Raw genomic sequence first — 25,301 nt, forward strand, 5'->3', positions numbered from 1 at the left:
GTAAAAATGCACATAGGCGCAATCACGCCGGCAAGGTAATATTATGCATAAAACATGTAGGAGAGAAAACGAGGGCATTACAAGATCAAGGAAAGAAAACATTTATATTTTGGATGCTTTATAGAGGTTAATGGGGTTGCGCATGTAGCTTATTGATACAATGTTTCCTTAGCATGCACAAAGCCTTGGGTTCAAAAGAGCACAAGGGCATGTCTTTTTTTTTTTCTCCCGGGATGAGTGTTTGGTTGAATGAAGAATTTGTGCTTTGGTTTCCTTACACAGAAAATGTTAGGTCTGTCTACTTTAGAGGGTGCAAGCATTGCATGAGATAATTCAGATAAAGCATCTGCAGAAGGGGTCGACCTATAGTAAATTCTCAATAAACATAAATGGGGTGTCACTGTTTCGTCAATTAGATGGAGGTAAAGAGGATGGACCAACAGAGTGTTTTTAGGATAAAGATATATCCCTGGTACTTTGAGGTCAGCTAGGAATGAACTGGACCCTCTATGAAAAGGTGGACGGAATCTAATGACGTCGACCGCCTTAGCAACAGGCCCCCAAAGAAGGTGAATTTCCGTAGCCAATAAGACACTGCGCTCTGGCAGAGGTAGCCAATAGATGACGGAAAGCGGAAGAGGGAAGACGCTCCAATTCTACCGCCTGAGCCTCGGCCCAACAAAATGGCGTCGGCGGCGGCGTCGCTGTTTCCGCGGCTCCTGCGGCGGCAGCGGCAACGGCCTTTGAGCTGTGGGGAAGATCCAGCAGCAGCTGCGGTGACTACTAAGCTTCCAGTACTTTGCGTTCGGGATCGGGTGCTGGGGAACGAGGATCGGTACCCAAGGGTAGCCGAAGCCAAGCAGGCGTCCGAGCCAAAAACATGACCGCTGAGCCCATGAGGTAAAACGCAAGCCCTTGTCACGGGCCCCGGCGTTCTGCTCCCGGGAGCCTTCCACTCGAGTGGGTTGTTTGCAAAGACGTGCGCTAGGCGCCCTAGGCCCGCGCGCGGCTTCGCGGTCAGCGGCATCGTTTTCCCTCTAGGTGAGCGGGGCTCGGGGAGTGTGGTGGGGAGCCCCAATTGGGGCTAGGGGTGTGTGTCGGGGGCGGCCTTCGTGGCGCCGCGACTTCTCCGCCTCCCGCCGGCGCCGAGTCGGGAGCCTCTGCTCGGCTCCTGCCTCAGTGGCTGCAGTGTGGTGGCCGGGGAGTCGCGGGCGCTGGGCGCTTGTGGCCATTCTTCCTAATCTTTGGGCCTAGCGACTGTGCCGGGTGGGCGGAAGGGGAGGGGGAGGGTAGGGGGAGGGGCGGAGGAAGGGCGGGGGGAGGAAGTGAGATCCTGGGACGAGCTCGCTCTAAGGGCAGTCGCCCCGGGAAATTCTCGGCTCCTCGCAGTTGAGGTGGCAGAGCTTTTGAGGTTGGAGGGCAAGGACGCTGGCCCCAAAGGTATTATCTTCTTTCTCACCCACCCCAAATCCTGGAGGGTATCCTGGGATTTTTTTTTCCAATGGCTGGTGGCGGGGGAGGGGGGCAGGCTAATGCTTTTTGCTTTCTGAGAAGCCTGGCATACTACTTTTTGGCAAAGTCCGGTTTTTTAGTGGGACATCAGTTGTTTTCCCCGCGTTTGGGGCATATTTCGGGAAGTTGTTAGGTCATGTTTTTATTTATTTGTTCCACGAGAGATGAGCAGCCAGTTAACGGGGATTCACCAGAAGTAAGATTTATTGCAGAGGTAGCTGTGCCCGGCAGGCCGTATCTTACTAATCAAACGTTTTAATTAGACCGAGGCTGTTTTTCACGCGTTTCCAGTTTGCTTCTTGACTGTTTTGAGTAGTTAATCTGAAATGTATACTGCTTTTATGCAGTTACCTTTTTCTGTGGGCAGTTCGATATTTGACTTTTCATCCTAAGAGTGAATTAGGTTGCTTTTTTTTTTCTGCTCAGATGAGATGCGTGCTTGGTACCCAGTGGCAAAATAAAATTACAGGTAGCATGGATCATAATTGCATTTATAGTTGGCAAAATGTGCCTTTGAATTACTACTAGGACAGCATGTGTTTAGAGCAGTTTAGATTGTAGAATTTGAGAACGAGCCTATCAGCCTATTTTCCGCAAGCAGCGCATAGATGCTCTTTTTACTTAGGGAAAATATACGTTGGTTCTAAAATACAGGCTCTTAGTTGTGTAAAGATCTTTGCCTTGTTTTCTGAATTTGTGTTAATTGACTCAAGTAAGACAAATCTTTATGGGGTATTAGGAAGTATTGGCAGGTTATTATTAGGCATTCAGTTCTGTATGATTGCTACATTTTATTTAGTTTCTTAGTTATATTTAAAACCGCAGTTGTGCCTTTGTGGAGGGTGAAGCTGCATTTGAAGCCAGCCTGATTCAAAACTGAAAATTCCTGAACAGAAAACACAGGTGTTGCCTGTAGCCTCTGCCATCAAGAGGCTGAGGCAGAACAATCTTGGATCTCACAAGTTCAAATCCAGCCTGGTCAATATCCTAAGACTATATCAAATTAAAAAAAATAGGTCTTCCTTGGATTTTCTCTTTTTTTCTTTTCTTTAATTTTTATTTATTTGAGACAGGATCTCATGTAAACTAAACTCGAACAGTGTAGTGAAGGAAGATCATAAACTTACCAAAGCTGGCATTACATGTCACCGTGCTGGGGTTTGCTGGACTGGAGGATTGAACCCAGGACTTTTGTGCATGCTAAGTAAGAATGCTACCACCTGTTCTATCAGCCTAGCCTTTCTCTTTGCGGTCCTGTGAATTGCTAACCTACTGCTCCCCTGCTGAGCTGCACCCCAGTTTTAGTGCAGTATAGTTTGAAACAATGTTACCGTGTTGACCAGGTTGGCTCTTTAATTCCTAGGCCCAGTAGATCTTCCTGTTTCAGTTTTTCCAGTGTCTGAGACTTCTACACAGTATTTGACACAACCACCTCAGGAAACTCCTCTTTCTTTAGGATGAAGAAATTATGCCTACTGCTTTAATGCTGGGGTTTTCTTTATTTTTTTACTGGTCTTGAGGGTTTTTTTTTTTGATCCTGGTGTTGACAGTAATCATAACTAAAAATTGAGTACTTGTTGTCTTTGCATAATTAACACATTTTAAAGTTACATTTATTTAGTGTGTTTATATGTGAGACCTACAGGGGTCAGAGTGTGTTCTCCCCTTCCATGTGGGTTCAGGGGATAGAGCTCAGGTCCTCAGCCTTGCAGTAGACACCTTTACTCACTGAGCCATCTTGGCAGGCAACAGTGTATTTTTTATTTTAAAGGTGTATCTTATTTATGTGTTACATATACATGTGTGCCGGTGCTGGAAGAGGCCTGTCTTAGTCACTGTTCTATTACTGTGAAGAGACATCATGACCATGGCAACTCTGATTTAAATGTTTGATTAGGAAATTGCTTACAGCTTTAGAGGTTTAGTTTATTATCATCGTGGTGAGTAGCATTCTTCCAGTCTCCAACTCCTTGTAGCTTTATTGTCTACAGCACACTTCCCTTGGGCTGGTTCTGCTCTGTTAGCAGCTGTCCTCAGCAGGTGTTCCAAGGCTCAGGCTCTCCAAGGTAATCCAGGCTTCACCTTCACAGTTCACACAATGGCTTCTTTAGGCCTCTGTGCAGGGAGATGCCGTAGCCTCTTTCCTGTATCCCTGACTCCAAAGCCTGAACCTTGTGGTCAAAGCTATCAAGTTCTGCCGCTTGCTGGGGCTGGAACATGGCCCCCTCATTCAGTTACATCTTCATCAGCTTTCTGTTGCTGATGGTTTCCTTCACTGCCTAAATTTCTCTTGAATTCCTTTTCACAAGTTAGCTTACCTGAGTGGGGTCTTGCTTTGAGGTTCCCACTCCCTTTATTCCACTTAGCATCAGGCTTTTCTTTGAACTTTTTCCTGGTGCCCCTTTTCTCCTCAAACTGTACATTTTGTGTCTCCCCTTGTCTAGCTTGTTCCTTATCGTCATAGATCTGCATAAGAGTGAAGACTAATAGCCACTCTAGGTCATATGGTCAATATTAGCTGTCTTGAAACCCTCTGCTAATGGCATTAATCTAAAACTCTTCAGTTTAGCTTCAGGCGGATTTTTAGGACAAGGGCAAAAAGTACCCACATTGTCAATTTCACAAGAATGGTCTCTAGGCCACTTACTAATGTTTTTCCCATCTGAAACTTCTTGAGGGCCTATTTTTCCCATCTGAAACTTTTTTTTAAAAAAAATTAAGTATACAGTCTTCTGCCTGCATGCATGTCTGCAGGCCCGAAGAGGACATCAGATCTCATTACATATGGTTTGGGCTACCATGTGGTTGCTGGGAATTGAACTCAGAACCTTTGGAAGAGCAGGCAGTACTCTTAACCACTGAGCCATCTTTCCAGCCTGTCATCTGAAACTTCTTGAGCTGGGCCCTCACAGTTCAAATCTCTGCATCGTCTTCCAAGCTCAGAATGGCCCATTAAGCCCTTCTTAAAGTGTCTGATTTTTTAGTCCAAAGTCTTCCATATTCCTCCAACAGCATGGTCAGGATTGTTATAACAAAACTTCAGTACCTGGTACTAACTTATTTTTCTAAAAAAATTATTTTTATTTCACGTGAATTGATATTTTGCTTATATGTATATCTTGGGGTGGGGGGTTGTCAGATCCCATGGAACTGGAGTTACAGACAGTTGTAATCTGCCGTGTGGGTGCTAGGAATTGAATCTGGGGCATCTGGAAGAGTGGCCAGTGCTAACACTGTTCTATTGCTGTGAAGAGACACCAGGGCCACAGCAACTCTTTTTTGGGGGCTTGTTTACAGTTTCAGAAGGTTAGTCCATTATCATGGTGGGATCATTGTCAGCACTACTGATGCTGGAGCAGTAGCAGAGAGGGAGAGGAAGGGAGGGCTGGGCAAGCAGACATACAGACACTGGGCCTGGCATGTGCTTTTCAAATCTCCAGCAAGGCTACACCTCCTGCTCCTCAAATAGTGTCACTTCCTGATGACTAAACATTCAAATGTATGAGCTTATGTGGGCCATTCTTCCTCAAGCACAAAGCCAGAAAAGAGGGTGTTGGGTCCCTTGAAGCTGGCGTTCCAGGCAATGTGAAGCACCTGACAACTGGTGCCCAGAACCAAACTTGGCTTTCTCCAGGAGCTCTAAAGTGCTGAAGTATGCAAGGCCCAGCATGTATAGTTGGGATTAATTTTCAGAATACTACTTCATCTTCCCCATTTTGCTGGTGAGGAAATAGAAACAGAACTTGATTGAAGTTTGACAACTTGTAATTAGTGGAGCCTGAATTCTACCCAGTCTTTTTTGGGGGCGGGGTGTTTGAGACAGGGTTTCTCAGTGAAACAGTCCTGGCTGTCCTGGAACTAGCTCTTGTAGACCACGCTGACCTCAAACTCACAGAGATCCAGCTGCCTCTACCTCCTGAGTGCTGGGTTTAAAAGCGCCTGCCGCCACCATCGGGCTCTAGCCAGCCTTAACTCAGCTTGTATTCTGTTCTTTTCTTTTTGGTTAAGACAGGTCTCAGTATGTGGTCCGTGATAGCCTTGAATTCGGTTGGTAGTCTATGCTGGCCTCTGCATAGACCAGTCTCCTGCTTCAGCCTCCCAAGTTTTGGAATTACAGGTATGAGCCACCACTCCTGACTTCAGGGATTGAATTACTTTAATTTAAAATTGTTTGTGCCCAGCTGGTGGTGGCACGTTCCTTTAATCCCAGCACTCAGGAGGCAGAGGCAGGTGGATCTCTGAGTTCAAGGCCACCGTGGTCTACAGAGTGAGTTCTAGGAGAATCAGTTACACAGAGAAATCCTGTCTTTAAAAAAGGAAGAAGGGAAAAAAGCCCCCTCCCCAACCAAGGCAAACCATATGCCTAAATGGTAGAGTGTCAGTAAAGCTGTACTTCCCTGGTTATTGCTGTGGAAGAATTCCTTGGGGTACTAAGAATTGTCTCAGGCTGAAGTGTCACTAATTTCCCTAGTCATAACAATCACAGTTACAAAAGAAACAGACAGACAGTGCTTGAGAACCAAGCCCACAGTTCCAAATCAGTCAATCTCCATTCCAGTTTCTCCATTGCTCCACCCTTCCTGGCTTCATTATCTTTTAATGTGAAACAGATATAATATGGACAGCTATACTTTTATCATTAATTTGATTTTTGCGTAGTAATTCCAGTTGTTTTTCTTCATCAGAACTTTCTTAGGAGAAGAGCTTAGTTTTATTGTTTTACTTGTATTTTTTTAAAAAAAAAAACCAACAAATGTTTTAGGGACCTGTGGTAGAAAAATGCCCAGTAGGCAAGAGCCAGAGGAAGGAAAATTAAACTGATGACCTGGCTAAGTCATATACTGAATAATCAATGGCTCAGCTTTTAAGAGCTTTACATTTTTTTTTTTTGGTTTTTCGAGACAGGGTTTCACTGTGGTTTTGGAGCCTGTCCTGGAGCTCACTCTTGTAGACCAGGCTGGCCTCGAACTCACAGAGATCCGCCTGCCTCTGCCTCCCGAGTGCTGGGATTAAAAGGTGTGCGCCACCATCGCCCGGCATTCCTTTTTTTTTTTTTTCCGAGACAGGGTTTCTCTGTGGTTTTGGATCCTGTCCTGGAACTAGCTCTTGTAGACCAGGCTGGTCTCGAACTCACAAAGATCCACCTGCCTCTGCCTCCCAAGTGCTGGGATTAAAGGCATGCGCCATCACCGCCCGGCACATTTTTTTTTTTAAGACAGGCTCTATCTCTGGCTGGCCTGGAACTTTAGACCAGGCTGGCCTCAAACTCAGAGGTCCCTCCCAAGTGCTGGCCAGATTTTTTTAAAATGTTTTTTGTTTTACAAACTGTGTAGCCCAGGCTGTCCCAAGCTCTCTAGTTGGAATTACAGTTTCCTCACTTCCTAAACTTTTTTTTTTACAGTTTCTCTGTATTGGCCCTGACTGTCCTGGAACTCCCAGAACTCCGCCTGCCTCTGTCTCCCGAGTGCTGGGATTAGAGGTGTGCACACAGCTGTTTTATTTTAAATCACAGAGTTGTTTCATGTTTTTGACATCATGGAAAATTTTGGTCAACTAATAAACTTATTGGTGTTGAGATCTTGGTATTGAGAGGATTGATACCATTCTAATCCTTATGGCAACTGATGATTAGAATAGGCAGCAGCTGATAATGTTATACCCTCCACCCAGTCTTGGGGACCCAGCCCAGGGCCTTTTGTATGCTAAGCAACCACTCTACCACTGAATTACATCCCTGGCTGTTATTGCTTGGCCTGAGGGGAAAACTGTCTAGGATTTTTTTTAAGAGTAATTTACCACTACTAAAACACAGATTGCCATCCTTGTAACAGTACATACAAAAGAGTTAGAAATCTATCCTTGGTTTTACAACAATAAAGAAAAGCTTTAAACTTCTCTTATCAAGCAAGGTATGCAAGGAATTTCATGTTGTTTGTTTCATTTGTTAAAAGGAAAGCAAAGTCACTTCCTGGAATATAAAGAGCTGAATTGAGCATGCCACTAATGGAGAAAGGGGGCCAGGACCAATACCTTCCCCCAGACCATCTCCATTTGACGGCAGCCGAAACAGCATTGGCAGTTTAGTTTGAAAAGAAAAGCACAACATGCTTGTGTATATACACCGTTACTTTACGTGCAATAAAGGACTGGGGAAGGGGAATGAAAGCATAGAGAAAACCATGCTGTCACAATGTGGTGGGACCAAAGTTTGGCTTTTGATTGGAGAATATATTCTTGGTCTGACAAAATTATAGAGTAAAGCAGAAGGCCCCTTTATAGTAGACAGCACCTGGCTGTTGTTGGAATGCATCAATTCTGTTTGGCCTCCATTTCTAGCTGTGCAGGTGTGTCTGTTTCATTGGTGGATTGTCCATCAGATCAGAAACTGATCTGCCTCATTAACAAACCCCGTTGTTCATAATCGGCTTTCCTTAGTTTGCCAAAGGGATGGAAGCCTCTTAATCTCTCGCTGTGCCACAGAACCAGCCTACGCCAGAGCAGCTTTAGATTAATATGATTGTGTACTCAGTCTTGACTGCTTTGATTCTTCTCACCTGCCGTGGCGAAAACTGCCTCACAAAAGAGGCCGAGGCCCACACTGCAATTACACAAAAGCTGCAGTGGCAGAAGGAGGTGGCAGCTGTGCGTCACAAGACCTAACTTTTGGTTTTGTACTTATTTATTTATATTATTACTTTTAATAGTGTGGATTTGTGTGTGAGAGAGTGGGTATGTGCTCATGATTGTGATGCCTGTTTAGGCCAGAGGTGTTAGATCTCCCTGGAACTGGACTTATAAGTGACTGTGAGCTACCTGGTATGGGTGCTGAGATTTGAATTCAGATCTTATGGAAGAGCAATATATGATGCTTTTAACCAATGACCCATCTCTCTATCCCCAGCTTCCCTTATTAAGACAAGGTCTCACCGTGTAACCCTGGCTGGCTTGGAACATGTTATGTAGAACAGGCTGGTTTCAAACTTAGATGTGCTTGTTTTGCCTTCCAAGTGCTGGGATTAAAGATGTGTGCCACCACATTGGCTAGTCTTAAAAGTGGAAGTTTTCTGATTTGAGAGATGTTAGTTGATGTCGTAGAAAGACATTAGAGACTGCTAAGGTGATCATTATCTAGGAATTGGATAGTAACCCAGTATTTTAAATATGTTTAGTTGGGCAAATACTGTATTTCAACAATATGGAAAACATTAAGCCAGGCCTCTGTGTGTGTGTGTGTGTGTGTGTGTGTGTGTGTGTGAGAGAGAGAGAGAGAGAGAGAGAGAGAGGGAGGGAGAGAGAGAGAGGGAGGGAGAGAGAGAGCGTGCGCGCGTGCGAGCATGTGCACCGACTTGCAAACTTCAGAAGGATTTGCAATCGTTAAGATACCAGTTACTTGGTTATGTTTCGGTTTGGGGTCAAAAGAAAGACAGGGATTAGGCCTGTGCACACAGGCCTGTAATCCTATCTCTTGGGGAAACTAAGGTTGGAAGATCACAAGTTCAAGGCTAGGCAGGGCTTCGGAGTGAATTTAGAGCCAAGCTCTGCAGCTGAGTGAGACCCTGTCTCAAAATGAAAAAGTGTAAAGAGGGCAGTAAAAGATAGACCAATGGTAAAGCCCTTGTGTGGCGTGAGTGAAGGAGCTCTGGGGGTTCAATCCCTATCACTGCAAAAAAAAAATTGTGACTTTGGTTTTACAGCCAGTGGTCTTATGTATTCAAATGGCTGCTTTGATTATAGGCATCCTTTTTTTTTTGAGACAGGGTTTCTCTGTGTAACAGTTCTGGCTGTCCTGCAACTCACTCTGTAGACCAGGCTGGCCTCAAAATGACAGAGATCTGCCTTCCTCTGCCTCCCAAATGCTGGGATTAAAGGTATGTGCCACTGCCTTCTGGCTTTTTTTTTATTTTATTTTATTTTATTTATTTTTTTTTTTTTTTGGTTTTTCGAGACAGGGTTTCTCTGTGGCTTTGGAACCTGTCCTGTAACTAGCTGTGTAGACCAGGCTGGTCTCAAACTCACAGAGATCCGCCTGCCTCTGCCTCCCGAGTGCTGGGATTAAAGGCGTGCGCAACCATCGCCCAACTCTGGCTTTTTAAAAAAAGTTTATTAGAATTTTTTTTTTAAATACCAATCCAAATTCCCACTCCTTCCCCTCCTCCCATTCCCTCCACATACCTTCCCAACCCACCCCCATCTAATCCTAAGAGAGGGTAAGGCACTTTGCTTTGTGTATACCTAGGCTGAGCAAGGTATATATCCAAAAAGAATAGGATCCAAAAAAAGCCAGTACATTCAGTAGAGAGAGATAAACCCCAGTGCCACTGTCAGTGGCCCTACAGTCTGCCCCAGCCATACAACTATCAACCACATTCAGAGGGACTAGTTTGGTCCTATGCTTGTTCCTTCCCAGTCCATTTCCTTTAGTGGCACATATGCTAAAGTTTGTTTTTGAGACAGTGTTAAAGGCGGGCGGGCGCCTCCACTGGCTAATTATAGGCATTCTTTACCACACCAATTTAAACCTTGATTTTGATCAGACTAGATTTGGCAGCCTTTGATGTAGTTGGTCATGGAATTGCCAGTTATATATTGTCACTCTCTTTAGATAAGTATGTGTAGTACATACATAAAAGTATTTCTATCTTGGTGTGGTGGTGCAGATTTGTCTGTAATCCCAGTCACTTCAAGGCTGAAACAGGAGGATGAGTTCTAGGCAGACCTATGCATCATGGTAAGAATCTGTCATAATAAGCAAGACAAAAGAAAAGAATTACTTCTGAACGGATCTAGGCATGTGAGGTAATATTTTTTTGAGACATAGTATGGCTGTGTAGCCCATGCTAGCTTCAAAACTACTGTGCAGTCCAGGTTGGTCTCCAACATGATACTCCTATCGCATCCTCACAAGGCATAGGATAGTTAGGCATTTGCCACTCTGTTCAATGTTACAACAGTCCTTTGTATTATGTTACAAAGTAAAATCTTTGGGATCCTTCTTAATTTAGTTTAATAATAGTTGGAGGACTGTTGTCAACTGACCCAAGCCTGACTTTGTTGTATGGAAGCAGGCCCCTGTTTGTCCCGGCCGCCCGGCCAGCTCAGCCCCAAAACAACCACAGAAATTGTATTCATTAAAACATCACTTGTCCCACCAGCCCTAGCCTTCCACTGGCTAACTCCCACATCCCAATTTAACCCATCTCTACCAATCTGTTGATCACCACATGACTGTGGCCCACCGGCAAGACTCTAACCAGCATCTGTCTCAGGCAGAAGATCCATGACGACCCTCACTCTGCTCTTCTTCCCAGCATTCAGTTCTGTCTTCCCTGCCTACCTAAATTCTACCCTATCAGGCCCAAAGCAGTTTCTTTATTCATTAACCAATGAAAGCAACACATGAACAGAAGAACCTCCTACACCATTTGACTTTTCTAGTCAAATAGCTACATCTTATTTCTGATTGGATGAGCTTGGATAGATAAATTTTTATTTCCAAGTTTATGTTTTGTTATTAGCAGAATGAATTTGTAGAAGATATTCTAATTTTAGAAATGTCTCGGCTTCATAAGATTTGCTTTGATTTACTTTTGGGGTGTAGGGAGAAGGCTAGTGATGAGGGGAAGTTTATTCAATGTACATGCATCTTTTTTGCTCTGAAATGCAAATGATTGTATAGAGATGTTTTGTTGCTGATGTGCTACATATCATGTATATATACAAGTGCAGGTATTTACTGAGAAGAGTAACTATTTTGCTGGAAGGTTGCTAATTTTGGCTTTAGATTTTGTTCTACTTTTTATCTAGTGTAGTTTTGTCCTTTTGTGATTGAAAAATACTTTATTACCCTAGCCAGTTCTTTTTGCCTGGGGCAAGATTCTTGCTCTAGAAAAAGTTGTTTGAGATTTGCCCTGTAGCTACTATTTTCTTTTTTCTTTTTTTTTTTTTTTGGTTTTTCGAGACAGGGTTTCTATGTGGCTTTGGAGCCTGTCCTGGCACTAGCTCTGTAGACCAGGCTGGTCTCGAACTCACAGAGATCCGCCTGCCTCTGCCTCCCGAGTGCTGGGATTAAAGGCGTGCGCCACCACCGCCCGGCTGTAGCTACTATTTTCATATCCTGCCCCTGAGAAGTCTCTCAGTTTTGGCTTAAAATAGTTATTCCTGTTCCTGGTATCTGTAGTCCAGCTATCTCTTTATTTAATTTCTCATAATTTTTGTTTAGGGTAGCGCTGGCATATTAGTAACCTACACTGTGTTTTGGGAGACTACTTTGCCAGTTAATCTAATATTTGCGTGTCAGTGAGGAACAAGGCTGGGCACTATCTGGTGCAAAGGGTAATAATTTCTGCATTTCTTTCCATCTCTCCATTTCTTCATGCCAACTCCTTACCTTCTACCACCATTCAGCAAGGTGGCTCAGCAGATAAAGGTGCTTATGGCCAAGCCTGAGTTTTAGTCCTGAAACACATGGTTGAAGGAGAGAACTGATTCACAAGACTCCATCTGCGCGATAGCACAAGCTGCCTCCCCAAATAAAGACTTGATGCCCTGTAGGCATTCTTAGTAAAGGGGGGGGGCTGAGTAAGGAAGCAGTTCTACAGTATCATATTTATTGGCTCTGCTAGGATCAGAAGAGGAGGCAATGCTGACTTCGGAGAGGTCTAGTAAAGTTTTACAGACTAGATGGGATTGTCATTGAATCTCATGAGACAGAATCTCAAAACTAGACTGGCCTTGAACTTATATAGCAGAGACTGGCTTTTAACTCCTCATGGATTCTAGGCATGTGCCACGACCCTACCTTTCTATTGAGTTTTGAATGTGTTCACATCAAAGATTTGACTGTGAGGTGGAAAGATTAGTATGGTTAGAAATTAGTCTTATTTTTTTTTTTTTTATTTTCGAGACAGGGTTTCTCTGTAGCTTTTGGTTCCTGTCCTGGAACTAGGTCTTTTAGACCAGGCTGGCCTCGAACTCACAGAGATCCGCCTGCCTCTGCCTCCCGAGTGCTGGGATTAAGGGCATGCGCCACCACTGCCCGGCTAGAAATTAGTCTTATTTTACACATAGTAGAAGAAATAAGGCAGATACACAAATATTTGGAGCAAGTTAAAAAGTGATAAAAATACTGTCCAAGGTACAGTGAGGTTCCTGTGGGAGTAGGAACTCCCCCCTCCTTTTTGGTAGTGCTGTGGACATCTTCAGCATGCTAAGTATGCCCCCTATCTTAGATGAACTCTTCAAGCCCAGGAAGACATTTTACTCCCTGCATCTTTTCTTCTGCTACTGCCACCACTGCCTATTTCTCTCCCTCTGTTTCTTCTGGAGCAATCTTTCTTGTAGCTCAGGCTGGCTTAATTTGCAATAATCTTGCCTCAGCCTCCAGATGATGGTGTGTGTCAGTGCACCAACTTGATGCGAAGGCATTTCTGATGGGGTCTAAGAAATAGAGATGCAGTAGATACTTCAGTCTAGTCCTTAGAGGGTGGGCATACTTTCTTTTTTTAAAATTTTTTTCGAGACAGGGTTTCTCTGTATTAAAGCCCTAGCTGTCCCGGAGCTCACTTTGTAGACCAGGCTGGCCTCGAACTCACGGAGATCCATCTGCCTCTGCCTTCTTTTTTTTTTTTTTTGGTTTTTCTCTGTGGCTTTGGAGACTGTCCTGGAACTAGCTCTGTAGACCAGGCTGGTCTCGAACTCACAGAGATCTGCCTGCCTCTGCCTTCTTTTTTTTTTTTTGGTTTTTCTCTGTGGCTTTGGAGACTGTCCTGGAACTAGCTCTGTAGACCAGGCTGGTCTCGAACTCACAGAGATCTGCCTGCCTCTGCCTCCCGAGTGCTGGGATTAAAGGCGTGCGCCACCATCGCCTGGCTTGCCTCTGCCTTCTGAGTGCTGGGATTAAAGGTGTGTGCCACCACTACCTGGCAAAGTTTTTTTTTTCAATAATGGGCACACTTGACAAGACTGTGAGAAGATTACACATATGAGGAATGGCAGTTTGAGAAAACCAATAAATGAATAAATAAATAGACAAAAAGGGCCAGGCAACTATATGTTAGCATTTTTATTTTGGAAGAAGGTCAGCTAAGACTTCCTTTAACTTGTGGAAAGTATTATTTAACATTTGGACAGTCGCATGTTAGTTAGCTTTCGGGCCTGGTGATTTTATAAATGCTCTATGTTCTTGTGAATGGTTTTGATCTCAGTTCACAGGTACTAAAAGGATTAGGGTCACCGGTGAAGAGAGAAGGTTAGCCAGTTGCTACTCTTAACTCTCTGAGCTTTTAGGTTTTCAGGCTTTTGAATCTCCAGTTTTAGTAGAACTATAGAAATTTAGTTAAAGCTGCCTGTAGTGGCAGCAACAGAGCCATTGGGGGAACAGAATTCCCCCAGGCTATGGCCTGACAGCCAGGCCACTAGGGTTTAAAGGGCAGCCTCTGTGAGGAAGGTAAAACAGCTCTGTTTTGTTTATTTCATTTATATTAAACATGTTTTGTGGCTGGGTGTGGCGCACACCTTTAATCCCAGCATTCCAGAGGCAGAGGCAGGTCGATCCCTATGTGTGCAAGGCCAGCCTGGTCTATAAATCGAGTTCCAGCACAGCTAGGACTTACACAGAGAAACCTTGTCTCAAAACAAAACAAAAAAAATCAAAACATGTTTTGATTCATTTGATAGGTTCCAAATTTAGTTTTGATGGTTGTTTTGAAAACACGCCTCTAACTTGTTTTAAAAGATTGATACATCAAAGAACAATTTAATCATAAGGCAGTATTTAATACTTGGCTTATGCAGGATTTCCTCTGTGAGTCAGAGGTCAGCAAACTGATCTAGCCACCAATTTGTGGCCCTGTTTTTGTAAAGTTCTATTGGAATGCACCCAAGCCTGTTTGTTTATGCCACCTGATGCGATTTTAGCAACTGCGTTTTGTAGTTGCAGAGTTGGATGGTTGCCCCTTATGGTCTACAAAGCCTAAAGGAAGTATTCTGTGGCCTTTATAGAAAGCATTTGTTGATTTCTGCACTAGGTAAATGCAGGAAAACCATACCCAGCTGAGTAGAGTTGCATAAAAATACATGCATAAACATGTATTTATGCCAAACATTTATCAGCTACCTTAGTTAACCATGTTAGGAGCCACACCTAATTGCATCTGTTAATAGTTTTCCATTCAATTTTCATAGCCTGCCTTCTACCATTTGACAATAATTCACAAGCTGCAACTACTTGTTTTGAGACAGTCTTACTCTCTAGAGCAAGGATGCCTGAACCTCACCTTGTAAAGTCTGTTCTTACCTTAAACTTGCCCTGATGCTTATGTTAGCTTCTTGTGAGTGCTAAGATTATTCATGTTCTAACATACTTGACTTATGAACTGCAACTCTTCTGAAGTTCATTTCCACAAGCAAATTTCAGGTCTGTTTTCAAAGCAGAGTGTCATACTTAATGTTAGTGATTTCTGGATCATGTGTTAATTGTGTAAAATTGCTATCATTTTGGGGCTGGAAAGATGACTCAGAGGTTAAGAGCATTGGCTACTCTTCCAGAGGACCCAGGTTCAATTCCCATTATGCACATGACAGCTCACAATTGTCTGTAACTCCAATTAGGCCTTCTTTGGACTTCTGCAGCATTGCTTAAGTGTGGTGTGTAGAGATACATATAAGCAAAACACCACATACATAAGATAAAGGAAGAAACTCTTGCTATTCCTCCCTCCCTGTCCTTTCTTCCTTCCTTCATGCATTGAGATAGGGTCTCACTCTAGTCCATCCAGTCTATCTTCATCACCTTTCCCAGTGCTAGGGTTATAAGTCACCACATACAGTATTTTCTTTTTTTTTTGTTTTTTGTTTTGATACAGGGTCTCACATGGCCAAGGCTAGCCTTGAATTTGTATGTAGTTGAGAATGGCTTTGAACACATTATTTTCTTTCTGCAGCTTCCCGAGTGTCAGGATTACAGGTGTACACTAAGTATGCTTGACTCTGGTGGATGTTTTTGAGTGTTGTGCTTTTTTTTGAGACAGGGTTTCTCTGTGTATTCCTGGCTGTCTGGAAACTCACTGTGTAGACCAGGCTAGCCTCAAACTCAGAAATCTACCTGCCTCTACTTCTTGGGGTATGGGTTAAAGGTGTGCAAGTGTTGAGCTTCTAATCTCATTTTTTCCCTATGAGTTCTGATGTTGGTTGCACAAATTTGCATGGTCTTCTTGTTTTATTTTTTACTCTTGTGACAGGATCTCACTGTGTAATCCTTGCTGGCATTGAACTTGCTGTATCAATCAGGCTGGCCTCTAACAGCTCTGCCTGCCTCTGCCTCCCGAGGGCTGGGACTGAAGCCTTGTGACACACCTGGCAGTTTGATGGGAACTCTCTACTGGTACACAGGCAGCTTATAACTGGCTACACCACTGAAGAAAACATCCTCTGGTTGTTGTTGGCATTATTAAGTAAGACAGGATATCTTGTGGACTAGGCTTGCCTCTAATTTGCTGTATATTAATAGTTCAAGCTTTTCAAGTTCTGGAATTATGAGAATGCACCACCACACCCTGCTTGCCCAGTGATTTTTATTTTGCATATGTATATTTATATCCGTGTGTCCGTCCCTGTGTGTGTACACATACACACGTTTGCACATGTTTGTGGAGGGCTGAGGTTGATGTTAGGTTTCTTACTCGATATCTCCCCACTGTATTTATTGAGTCAGGGTCTCTTGTTGAACCTCGAGTTCTCAGATTCTGCCTACTCAAGGTAGCTAGTTTCCCTCAGAGATGTCCTCTGTCTACCATGTGAATACTCGGATTACAAGCAGTTGCCACACCTGCTAAGCTTTTGTGTGGATTCTGGAATCTGATCTCTGGTTCTCTCTTGTGCAGCAAATGCTTTATCCACTGAGGCTATTTCCTGGCTTTTATTAAAAACTTTTTTGTGTGTTTTATTTACTGTTCTGGCGAGTATAGGGGTACACATGTGGAGTTCAGAGAACAGCTTGTATGTATTGGGTCTGTCCTCCTATCCTGTGGGTCCTGGGCATTGAATGCTTGTCAGGCTTGGCAATGAGTTTGTTCCATCTTTATATGGATTCCAGGGACCAGGGATTAAACCATATGAAGCCATCTCAGCACCAGTACTTTTAGGAACTCACTTTCTCATATTATCGCTGATAATTATCACCAGAATTATACAATACGTTGAACAAAATGGATGAGTATTGTCCCACAGAGTTTACATTGTACTTCTACAAATCTCTTAGGATGTGCTCATCAAATTGCCACCTGAATAATTATGTTTAATATAATACCGAAAGATTAGTGCTCCTGCCAGAACCTTTTTTCCCCAGTGGATGATGGTAACTAAAAAGACTCAAAAACCATTTATATGGTTATAATGGTCAGTGCTGAACTAAGTGAATGTCCAGTGTCCAACCTACGTGGGACTTGTAGATCACTTCGTTTAAGTCTCAGAGATTATCACAGAGCCAGGGCAGAGAGAATGTAGGAACTAAGGGCTAGAGAGATGACTCACTGTTCTTCCAGAGAGTGCACTTGCATAGACACTCATACACATAAAATTAACAAAAAGCTGGAAAAAGTGGAGTGAGATAGAATAATGTCTTCAGAACATATTACTGTTATACTTTCAGAAAAATATTTTTCTTTATATGTTTGTACATGTCTCTGTGTATATGTGCACTTTTGTGTGTGGGTGCCTGTGGAGACCAGAAGAGGGCATTGGGTCCCCTGCAGTTAGAGTTACAGGAGTGGATATGAGATGCCCATTGTTGGTTCTGGTAATGGCTCCAGTCTTTTGCAAGGGTAACAAGTGCTCTTAACCTCTGAGCCATTTCTCTAGCTCTGCTGTTGCATATTTGATTCCACAGCCGTTGTGAATATTGACACAATACCTTTGTAAGATTTAGTTTGTCAGCATTTTTGTGGGTGGGTGCTTAGGCCTTCATAGATGATTGCTAGGGGTACCACCTCTCCATGTCTGTGGCTAATTAACTGTTACTGGGAGTGGAAGAGACACTCCAGTGGTGTGTAGCAATTGGCAAGGTGCCTATGCTCCTATAAATAATCCTTCACCTAGTACTCTGTAAGTAAACCTAATGAAACTTATTGGGGAGTGAGGAAAGGGAGAGAAAGGAGGGGGAAGACTAGAAAGTAGAAGAGGGACTAGTATAGTGATATTTCATTTATGTTTTAATAAATAAAGCTTGCCTGAAGATCAGAGGGTAAAACTAAGCCACTAGAGGCCAGGCAGTGGCCTCACATAACTTACCTTAATCCCAGGATTTAGGAGACAGAGGCAGAAGGATCTCTGTGAGTTCAAGGCCACCCACTACCCTGGGCTACACAGGATCAATGCAAAAATAGATCCAGGTAGTGGTGGCTTACACCTTTAATCAAGGTGCTAGGGAATCACACACTTTAATCCCAGCACTAAAGAGGAATATAAGACAGGAGGCTACAGAGGCTCAGCTCTTTATCTGCGGTTGCCCAGCCTTGGTAGAGGTAAGAGTTTTCTAGTGGCTTGGCTGTTTTACTGTTCTGATCTTGAGCTTGAACCCCAATATCTGTCTCTGGGTTTTTAAATTATTCATGCTACATTTGACACCCAACATTTGGTATGAATTCACACAAAGCCACCAGCACAGACCAGAACTGCACATGGAGCTCCTGCCCCACCTGGCTAGGTTTTTTTCTTTTTCTTTTTTTTTCAGGTAGCCTCTGAATGAGTTTGGGATTTTTCTGTTGTAGCCTTCAGGCAGCCTCCTAAAACACGTGCTTTTTCCAAACATTCCCCTGTGTGTTTTTCAGACCCTCCCTCCCTCCCTCTCTCCCTCCTTCCCTCCCTCCCTTCCCTTCCTCTCCTTCTGTCTCTTTCCCCCTCCCCCTCTCCCGCCTCCCTCCCTCTCCCTCTCCCTCTCTTCCTCTCCTCACCATGGGTTGTGGGCTCTCCCTGAACCTCCTTCATGGGCTGCTACCAAACTGTGTAGCTGCCTTGAAATCCAGTCAAGCTTTTACTGTTCTACACAGCAGCAATAAGCCTCACATTTTTTTAAGATTTATTTATTTATTTATTAATTATGTATGCAGTATTCTGCCTCCATGTATGCCTGCAGGCCAGAAGAGGGCACCAGATCTCATTACAGATGTTTGTGAGCCACCATGTGGTTGCTGGGAATTGAACTCAGGACTTCTGGAAAAGCAGCCAGTGCTCCAGCCCCTAAGCCTCACATCTTCATCAGCATAGATTTGGTAGACAATTGGGAATAATTAAAGTAAGAAATTAGATAAGAGAGGTTTCCCACATTAAAAATGGGAAAAACTAATATAATGTATGATAATATGCAAGATAGTTTGAAAATAGAATGATTAAATGAGAGAATATCTAATTTAGATGGGGTTTATGTAATGTCAATGTCAATTGTAAACATCAGTTTCTTTATCATTTTTGGCTTATCACTAAAAATTTTGGTTAATCTGGTTGTTTCCAGGTTTTGGCTATGACAAACAATACTGCTATGAATATAGTTGAGCACATGTTCTTGTGGCACGATTGAGCATCCTTTGGGTATATACCCAAGAGTGGTATTACTGGGTCTTGAGGAAAGTTGTTTCCTAATTTTCTGAGAAATCGCCACACTGACATCCAAAGGGGTTGTACCAGTTTACATTCCCACCAGCAATGCAGAAGTGTTCCCTTTTCCCTACAACCTCTCCAGCATAAGTGGTCATCAGTGTTTTTGATCTTGGCCATTCTTACAGGTGTAAGATGGAATCTCAGAGTTGTTTTGGTTTGCATTTCTCTGAAGACTAAGGATGTTGTACATTTCCTTAAGTGTCTTTCAGCCATTTTAGATTCCTCTGTTGAGAGTTCTCTGTTTAGGACTGTACTCCATTTTTTTATTGGATTATGTGTTCTTTTGATGACCAATTTCTTGAGTTCTTCATATATTTTGGAGATCAGACCTCTGTCTGATGTGGTGAAGATCTTTTTCCCATTCTGTAGGCTGTCATTTTGTCTTGTTGATTGTGTCCTTTGTTTTACAGAAGCTTTTCAGTTTCAGGAGGTCCCATTTATTGTTTCTCTCAGTTTTATGCTTCTGGGGTTATATTTAGGAAGTAGTCTCCTGTGCCAGTGGGTTCAAGTGTACTACCCACTTTCTCTATAAGGTTCAGTGTGGCTGGCTTTATGTTGATCCCTTTGGACTTGAGTTTTGTGCATGGTGATAGATATGGGTCTATTTTCATTCTTCTACATGTTGCTATTCAGTTATGCCAGCACCATTTGTTAAATATGCTTTCTTTTTTCCAATTGATATTTTTTGTTTCTTTGTCAAATCAGGTGTTCGAAGGTGTGAGGACTTTTGAAAATGCCAATTCTCTATGCCAAAGGATAATTGGGCTCTTAAAGTCAAGGTCAGCACCTGGGTGTTGCACAGAGAGCAGACCCTTTTGGTCTGTCCCAGCCACCCGGCTAGCTTACACCTGAAATTATCACACAGAAACTGTATTCATTTAAACAGTACCTGGCCCATTAGCTCTAACTTCTTATTGGCTAATTCTTGCATCTTAATTTAACCCATTTCTGTTCATCTGTGTATGACTGTGACTTACTGGCAAGATTCTAACCAGCATCCGTCTCAGGCAGGAGATTCATGGTATCTGCCACTCTGCCCTTCTTCCCAGCATTCAGTTCTGTCTACTCCGTCTACCTAAGTTCTGTCCTATCAACTAGGCCAAGGCAGTTTCTTTATTCAACCAATGAAAGCAACACATATACACCACCTGGAGGAATGGATCTGAGATACAATTAATATTGAATCTCATGACCATGATGATGCATGGATAGGAGAGGTGATTTCCAGAGGTTTGAGGAAAAATTGAGATATCAAATGTAATAATTATGCCAAACAAGGTCACCTTAAAAGGGATCGTGGACAGGGTATTTCTATAAACAATTTATTCTCAGAATAATCTATTCAGAACACCCCCCCCTTTCTGGATTATGCAGAAAGTGTGGCAAAGGCAGGCATTGGACTAATGAATGTAGGTCAACAAGGAATATTCATGGTAATCCTTTGTTGTCAGGAAACTCTGTGAAGGTGCTCTCACAGGCCCCTATGCCAAATCAGGTTCACTTTATTTCCTGCCATAGTAGAACTCCTTCCCAGCACAATTAAAGAACTTCATTCCTACTATTGTAAGAAACCATACTGCTGTGGATAATAGAACAGCTATAGAAGAGAGAATAAAAAAATTCAGGAGAAACCACAAAGTGAGTATTTTGGCAAAGTTTTATAAATGAATAAAGACCAAAATTAAAAATATGAATAAATGACATTGTCATTGAAGGTCTGGTAGACACAGGTCCAGATGTTACAATAATTTCATTAGAATCTTGGCATAGAAATTGGACTCTTCATGATGTAAATGTTCAGTTTTTAGGGATCAGAACTTTATCTCAGGTAAATCAGAGTGTGAGATGTGTCGAATTATAGGGCCAGAAGGTCAAAGAAGAACATTAAAACCATATGTGGCTAACATAACAATGAATTTTTGGAGATATGCTTTGTTATAGCAATGAAATATGTGGATTAACATTTCCCCAGTCTTAGAAACAAACCATAAATTAACATATGTTTCTGGGAAAAGTGTTAGAAGGTTTAATAAAAAGTCACTGACCCTTCAGATTATACAAGAACAGAGTACAACAGCTGCTGATCTTCCAAAGGGACCAACACCCTTACCACTAAAATCGTTGGCAGACAAAACTGTATGGAGTAAGCAATGGCCTTTAACAACAGAGAAACTACAGGCTTTAGAACAGCTGGTACAGGAACAACTAAATGCTCAGCATATTGAAGAATCAACCAGCTCTTGGAATTATCTTGCACTTGTTGTTAAAAAGAAATTTTGAAAATGGAGAATGATAACAGATTTAAGAGCTGTTAATAAGGTGATTCAGCCAATGGACTCTCTACAGTCTGGCGTTCCTTTGCCTTCTCTATTGCCTAAAGGATGGCCTCACTCACTATACATGTTACAGTAAAAGCAAAACGCCACAGGTCCCCAAGTGACAGCAGTGGTCCATGAACATGAGACCACAGCGGGCCACAGAGGTAGCTGGGCCCCAGGCAGGAAGCCCCCTAATGGCCATGAAGGGTCAGTGAGTCCTAGACAGGGAGCCTAGGCAGGGAGCCACATGGTAGGTGAGAAACTGAGATCAGCAAGTACCAGGCCAGGAGCTGTGTGGTGCGTGAGAGACTGAGAGGGATAGACCACGAGGAACCACAGCCACAGTGTGTGAGAGACAGATGGATAGGCGTGCCATGAAGAGTGAGGTTGGATATTTATTTATGAGGTAGGTTATGGAGGGGATGGGAAAAGGGGAGAAGGGGAAAGAGCAGAAAGAGGCAGAAAGAGAAATAACGAGAGAGAGAGAGAAGAAGGAGGAGGAGGAGGAGGAGGAGGAGGTAGAGCGGGGAGAAGTGGGGAAAAGGGAGTGAGGCAGAAGCTGCCTCTTTGGGAGAGAGACTAGCTCTCCCTGGTGGTGAAGTGGGGGGAAAGGGAGTGGGCGGGACTTGTCTCTTAAAGGGACAGGACAGACTTACAATACCTTTATGAGAAAAAGAAAAATTTGCCTTCACAGTACCTACTTATAATAATTTATTTATTTATTTATTTTGGATTTTTTTAAATTTATTTATTTATTAAAGTATAATAATTCTTAACTTGCTAAAAGATATCAATGGAAGGTTCTCTCAGAGGGTATGATAATAGCCACACCCTATGCTAATATTTTGTGCAGGAAATGATATGTAAGTAATTTCCTGAATGTATAGTTTTCTGTTACATGGATGACATTTTGCTATCTGATTCAGATGTAGATACTTTAGAAAGAATGTTTGAACAAGTAAAGCAAGTTTTGCCTTATTGGGGATTACAAATTGCTCCTGAAAAGTACAAAGAGGAGATTCTATTAATTATATAGGCTATAAAATAGGTGTACAAAACTTAGACCCCAAAAGGTACAAATTAGGAGAGATTGCAGATTCTTAATGACTTTCAAAGATTACTAGGAGACATTTCCCATTGATAGCCCACTATTGGGATAAAACCTGATGAAGTGATTAATTTAAACAAAACCTTAGATGGTAACAAGGACTTAAATAGTCCTAGAGAATTATGAACTGAAGCTGAGAGAGAATTGACTTTGATTCAAGAGAAATCCAGAAGGCATATGTGGATTGTGTGGATCTGAATCTTTTTTTTTTTTTTTTTTGGTTTTTTGAGACAGGGTTTCTCTGTGGCTTTGGAGCCTGTCCTGGAACTAGCTCTTGTAGACCAGGCTGGTCTCGAACTCACAGAGATCCACCTGCCTCTGCCTCCCGAGTGCTGGGATTAAAGGCGTGCACCACCACCGCCCGGCCGTGGATCTGAATCTTAACTGCATTCTGGTCATATACATTCCCCCTATAGGAATTTTAATGTAGAGGAAAGATATTATCTTCGAATGGATCTTTTTACTATATAAATTGAGTAAAAAAATTAATAACTTATGTGGAAAAGGTCTCTGAGTTAATTCTAAAAGGAAAATTGAACTTCTAGTTTGATACGTTTTACATTAGATTGGACTTTTGTATATTGTATACAAATTTTGTATATTGATACAAATTTGAGATTAATTTTGTTAGAACATGCTGTACATACATTTCTACTCTTGTTCAAGATATTGTACCTATACAACTCATTTAGTAATGTAATGCAAATTTCTAGTCCTTGAGAATTATTATTACCAACTGTTTAATATTATAATAAGGAAATGCAGGTTAGTAATTAGTCCCTCATTACAGTCGAACTTGTAGTCACATTAGGTGTGCTTTCAAGGTCATGCAGAGATAATAGTAAATAGGCAGGTCATTTTCAAACACTTCAGAGATTTGCGTAATATGGCATTTAAGATGTTTTGATAACATGGGTTTTCTTTTTCTTTTTGTTATGACAATGAAGCATGTCTGCTCCTGGTAGCACCAATGTATTTCAGAGAGAATGGGACTCAAAGAAACTCCATATGGAATTTATTACTTTCTTTGTGGCAAAAGTATGCCACTGGGCTAGAAAGTACTCTTGCCTCAACTTCTGACAGTATGCTGTCCCAGTGGGACAAACAGGGCACAAAAGATAGTGACTGTCAAACCTTGCCCAGACACGGTGGCCCAGTCCTTCAAATACCCTGCTTCATAGAAAAGTCTGTCAGGTATTCTAGTCCTGTAGGCTGAAGATGGATGCCCCAATTTTGCAGAGGAACATTGGGTGACTGTTGGGGTAGCCCTCTGTTTTGTCATTTCTCAGAATTTTTGCAAGTTGATTGCTCACACTTCCTGCTTACTCAGTTAATATTATTTCCTTCTTGGTTCTGTGGTGGAGTTGAAGACTAGATAGTTATAGTTTTCTTTGTTTTCCAGATGCAGAAAGCAAGTTATGATAGAAAGTAAATTAGGTACAAGACTTTGGACTTACCAAGATAGGATAGATATGGAGTATTTTCTCTGAATTTGTCAAATGCAAATGGAATAGGAATTGTTGATACATTTATTGCCTGCAAAAATTATATATGTAGTTATTGTACTATTGTATATAGTTTTTATATTAATTATAGCCTTTTTATTTTACACAAAAAGAGGAAATATAGTGATATTTATGTTTTAATAAAAGTTGCCTGAAGATTATAAGGTAAAAACTAAGCCACTGGAGGCCAGGCAGTGGTGTCACACACTTTTAATCCCAGGATTTGGGAGACAGAGGCTGATGGATCTCTGAGTTTAAATGCCACCCTGGGCTACACAAGAACAATGCAGAAACAGATCCAGGTGGTAATGGCTCATACCTTTAATGCCAGTACTAGGGAGTCATGCCTTTAATCCCAACACTAAAGGGGAATATAAAATGGGAGGTGACAGAAGCTCATCTCTGTCTGTAATCACCCAGTCTTGGTAGAGATGAGTGATTTTTAGTGACTTGGCTGTTGGTGTTCTGATCTTCAGCTTGAACCTCAGTATTTCTCTCTGGGTTTTTATTTTTTTATTTTTTTTTATTTTTTGGTTTTTTTCAAGACAGGGTTTCTCTGTGGTTTTGGAGCCTGTCCTGGAACTAGCTCTTGTAGACCAGGCTGGTCTCGAACTCACAGAGATCCGCCTGCCTCTGCCTCCCGAGTGCTGGGATTAAAGGCGTGCGCCACCACTGCCCGGCGCTCTCTGGGTTTTTATTATTCATGCTACAGACTAGGTTGGAAGGTGAAGGGTATCAGAAAGGGAACAGTAACGGTAATGAAGATGAATATGATAAAAATATGTATATATGAAAGTGTCATGAAATTAATGTATAAGATCAACATACTACATTAATATAAAACCTGTACTATATATTTTGGTTAGTAATTCAGCCCTCTAGTTGGAAAATGTTTTTGGCTTCATTATTTATCTGTAGATAAAACATATTTACTTAATTAACTGGGTTTGGTTGCACATGCTTGTAACCCAAGCTCTTCGCTCATAGAAGATCAAGAGTTCATTCATAGTCAGTGTTTTGTTGGAGTTTTTCGGTGAGGTGGTGGTGACAGTGTCTCACTGTATCCTTGGCTGGCCTGGATTTTGCTTTGTAGACTAGGCTGGCCTGGAACACCTGCCTCTGCATCCCAAGTGCTGAGATTAAATGTGCATGGCACCATCTCTCCTGAATATTGTTGTTAATGAAATAGTTCAGTTTGAATGTGTGATA

General features: G+C 42.4%; 1 protein-coding gene and 1 long non-coding RNA gene across 2 annotated transcripts in view; both read left to right on the forward strand.

Annotated features, from left to right (window-relative positions):
• Window positions 1-737: 737 nt before the first annotated feature.
• LOC121442727 (transcriptional regulator ATRX) overlaps window positions 738-25,301 on the forward strand; it is a 164,998-nt gene continuing 140,434 nt past the window's right edge. Inside the window, exon 1 of the mRNA XM_041644329.1 lies at window positions 738-900. Within this exon, the coding sequence (XP_041500263.1) occupies window positions 881-900 (20 nt within the window). The 5' untranslated portion in view covers window positions 738-880. The remainder of the gene's footprint in view (window positions 901-25,301) is intronic.
• On the forward strand, window positions 1,029-6,946 carry LOC121442728. Its single transcript, XR_005973587.1, has 3 exons — window positions 1,029-1,041; window positions 5,525-5,629; window positions 6,914-6,946. It is a non-coding gene; the product is annotated as an uncharacterized LOC121442728 (long non-coding RNA).

Source organism: Microtus oregoni, unplaced genomic scaffold, assembly GCF_018167655.1.
Source record: "Microtus oregoni isolate MIOR12 unplaced genomic scaffold, Mior012 000094F_ref0000399, whole genome shotgun sequence".
In the NCBI taxonomy this organism is placed as follows: domain Eukaryota; kingdom Metazoa; phylum Chordata; class Mammalia; order Rodentia; family Cricetidae; genus Microtus; species Microtus oregoni.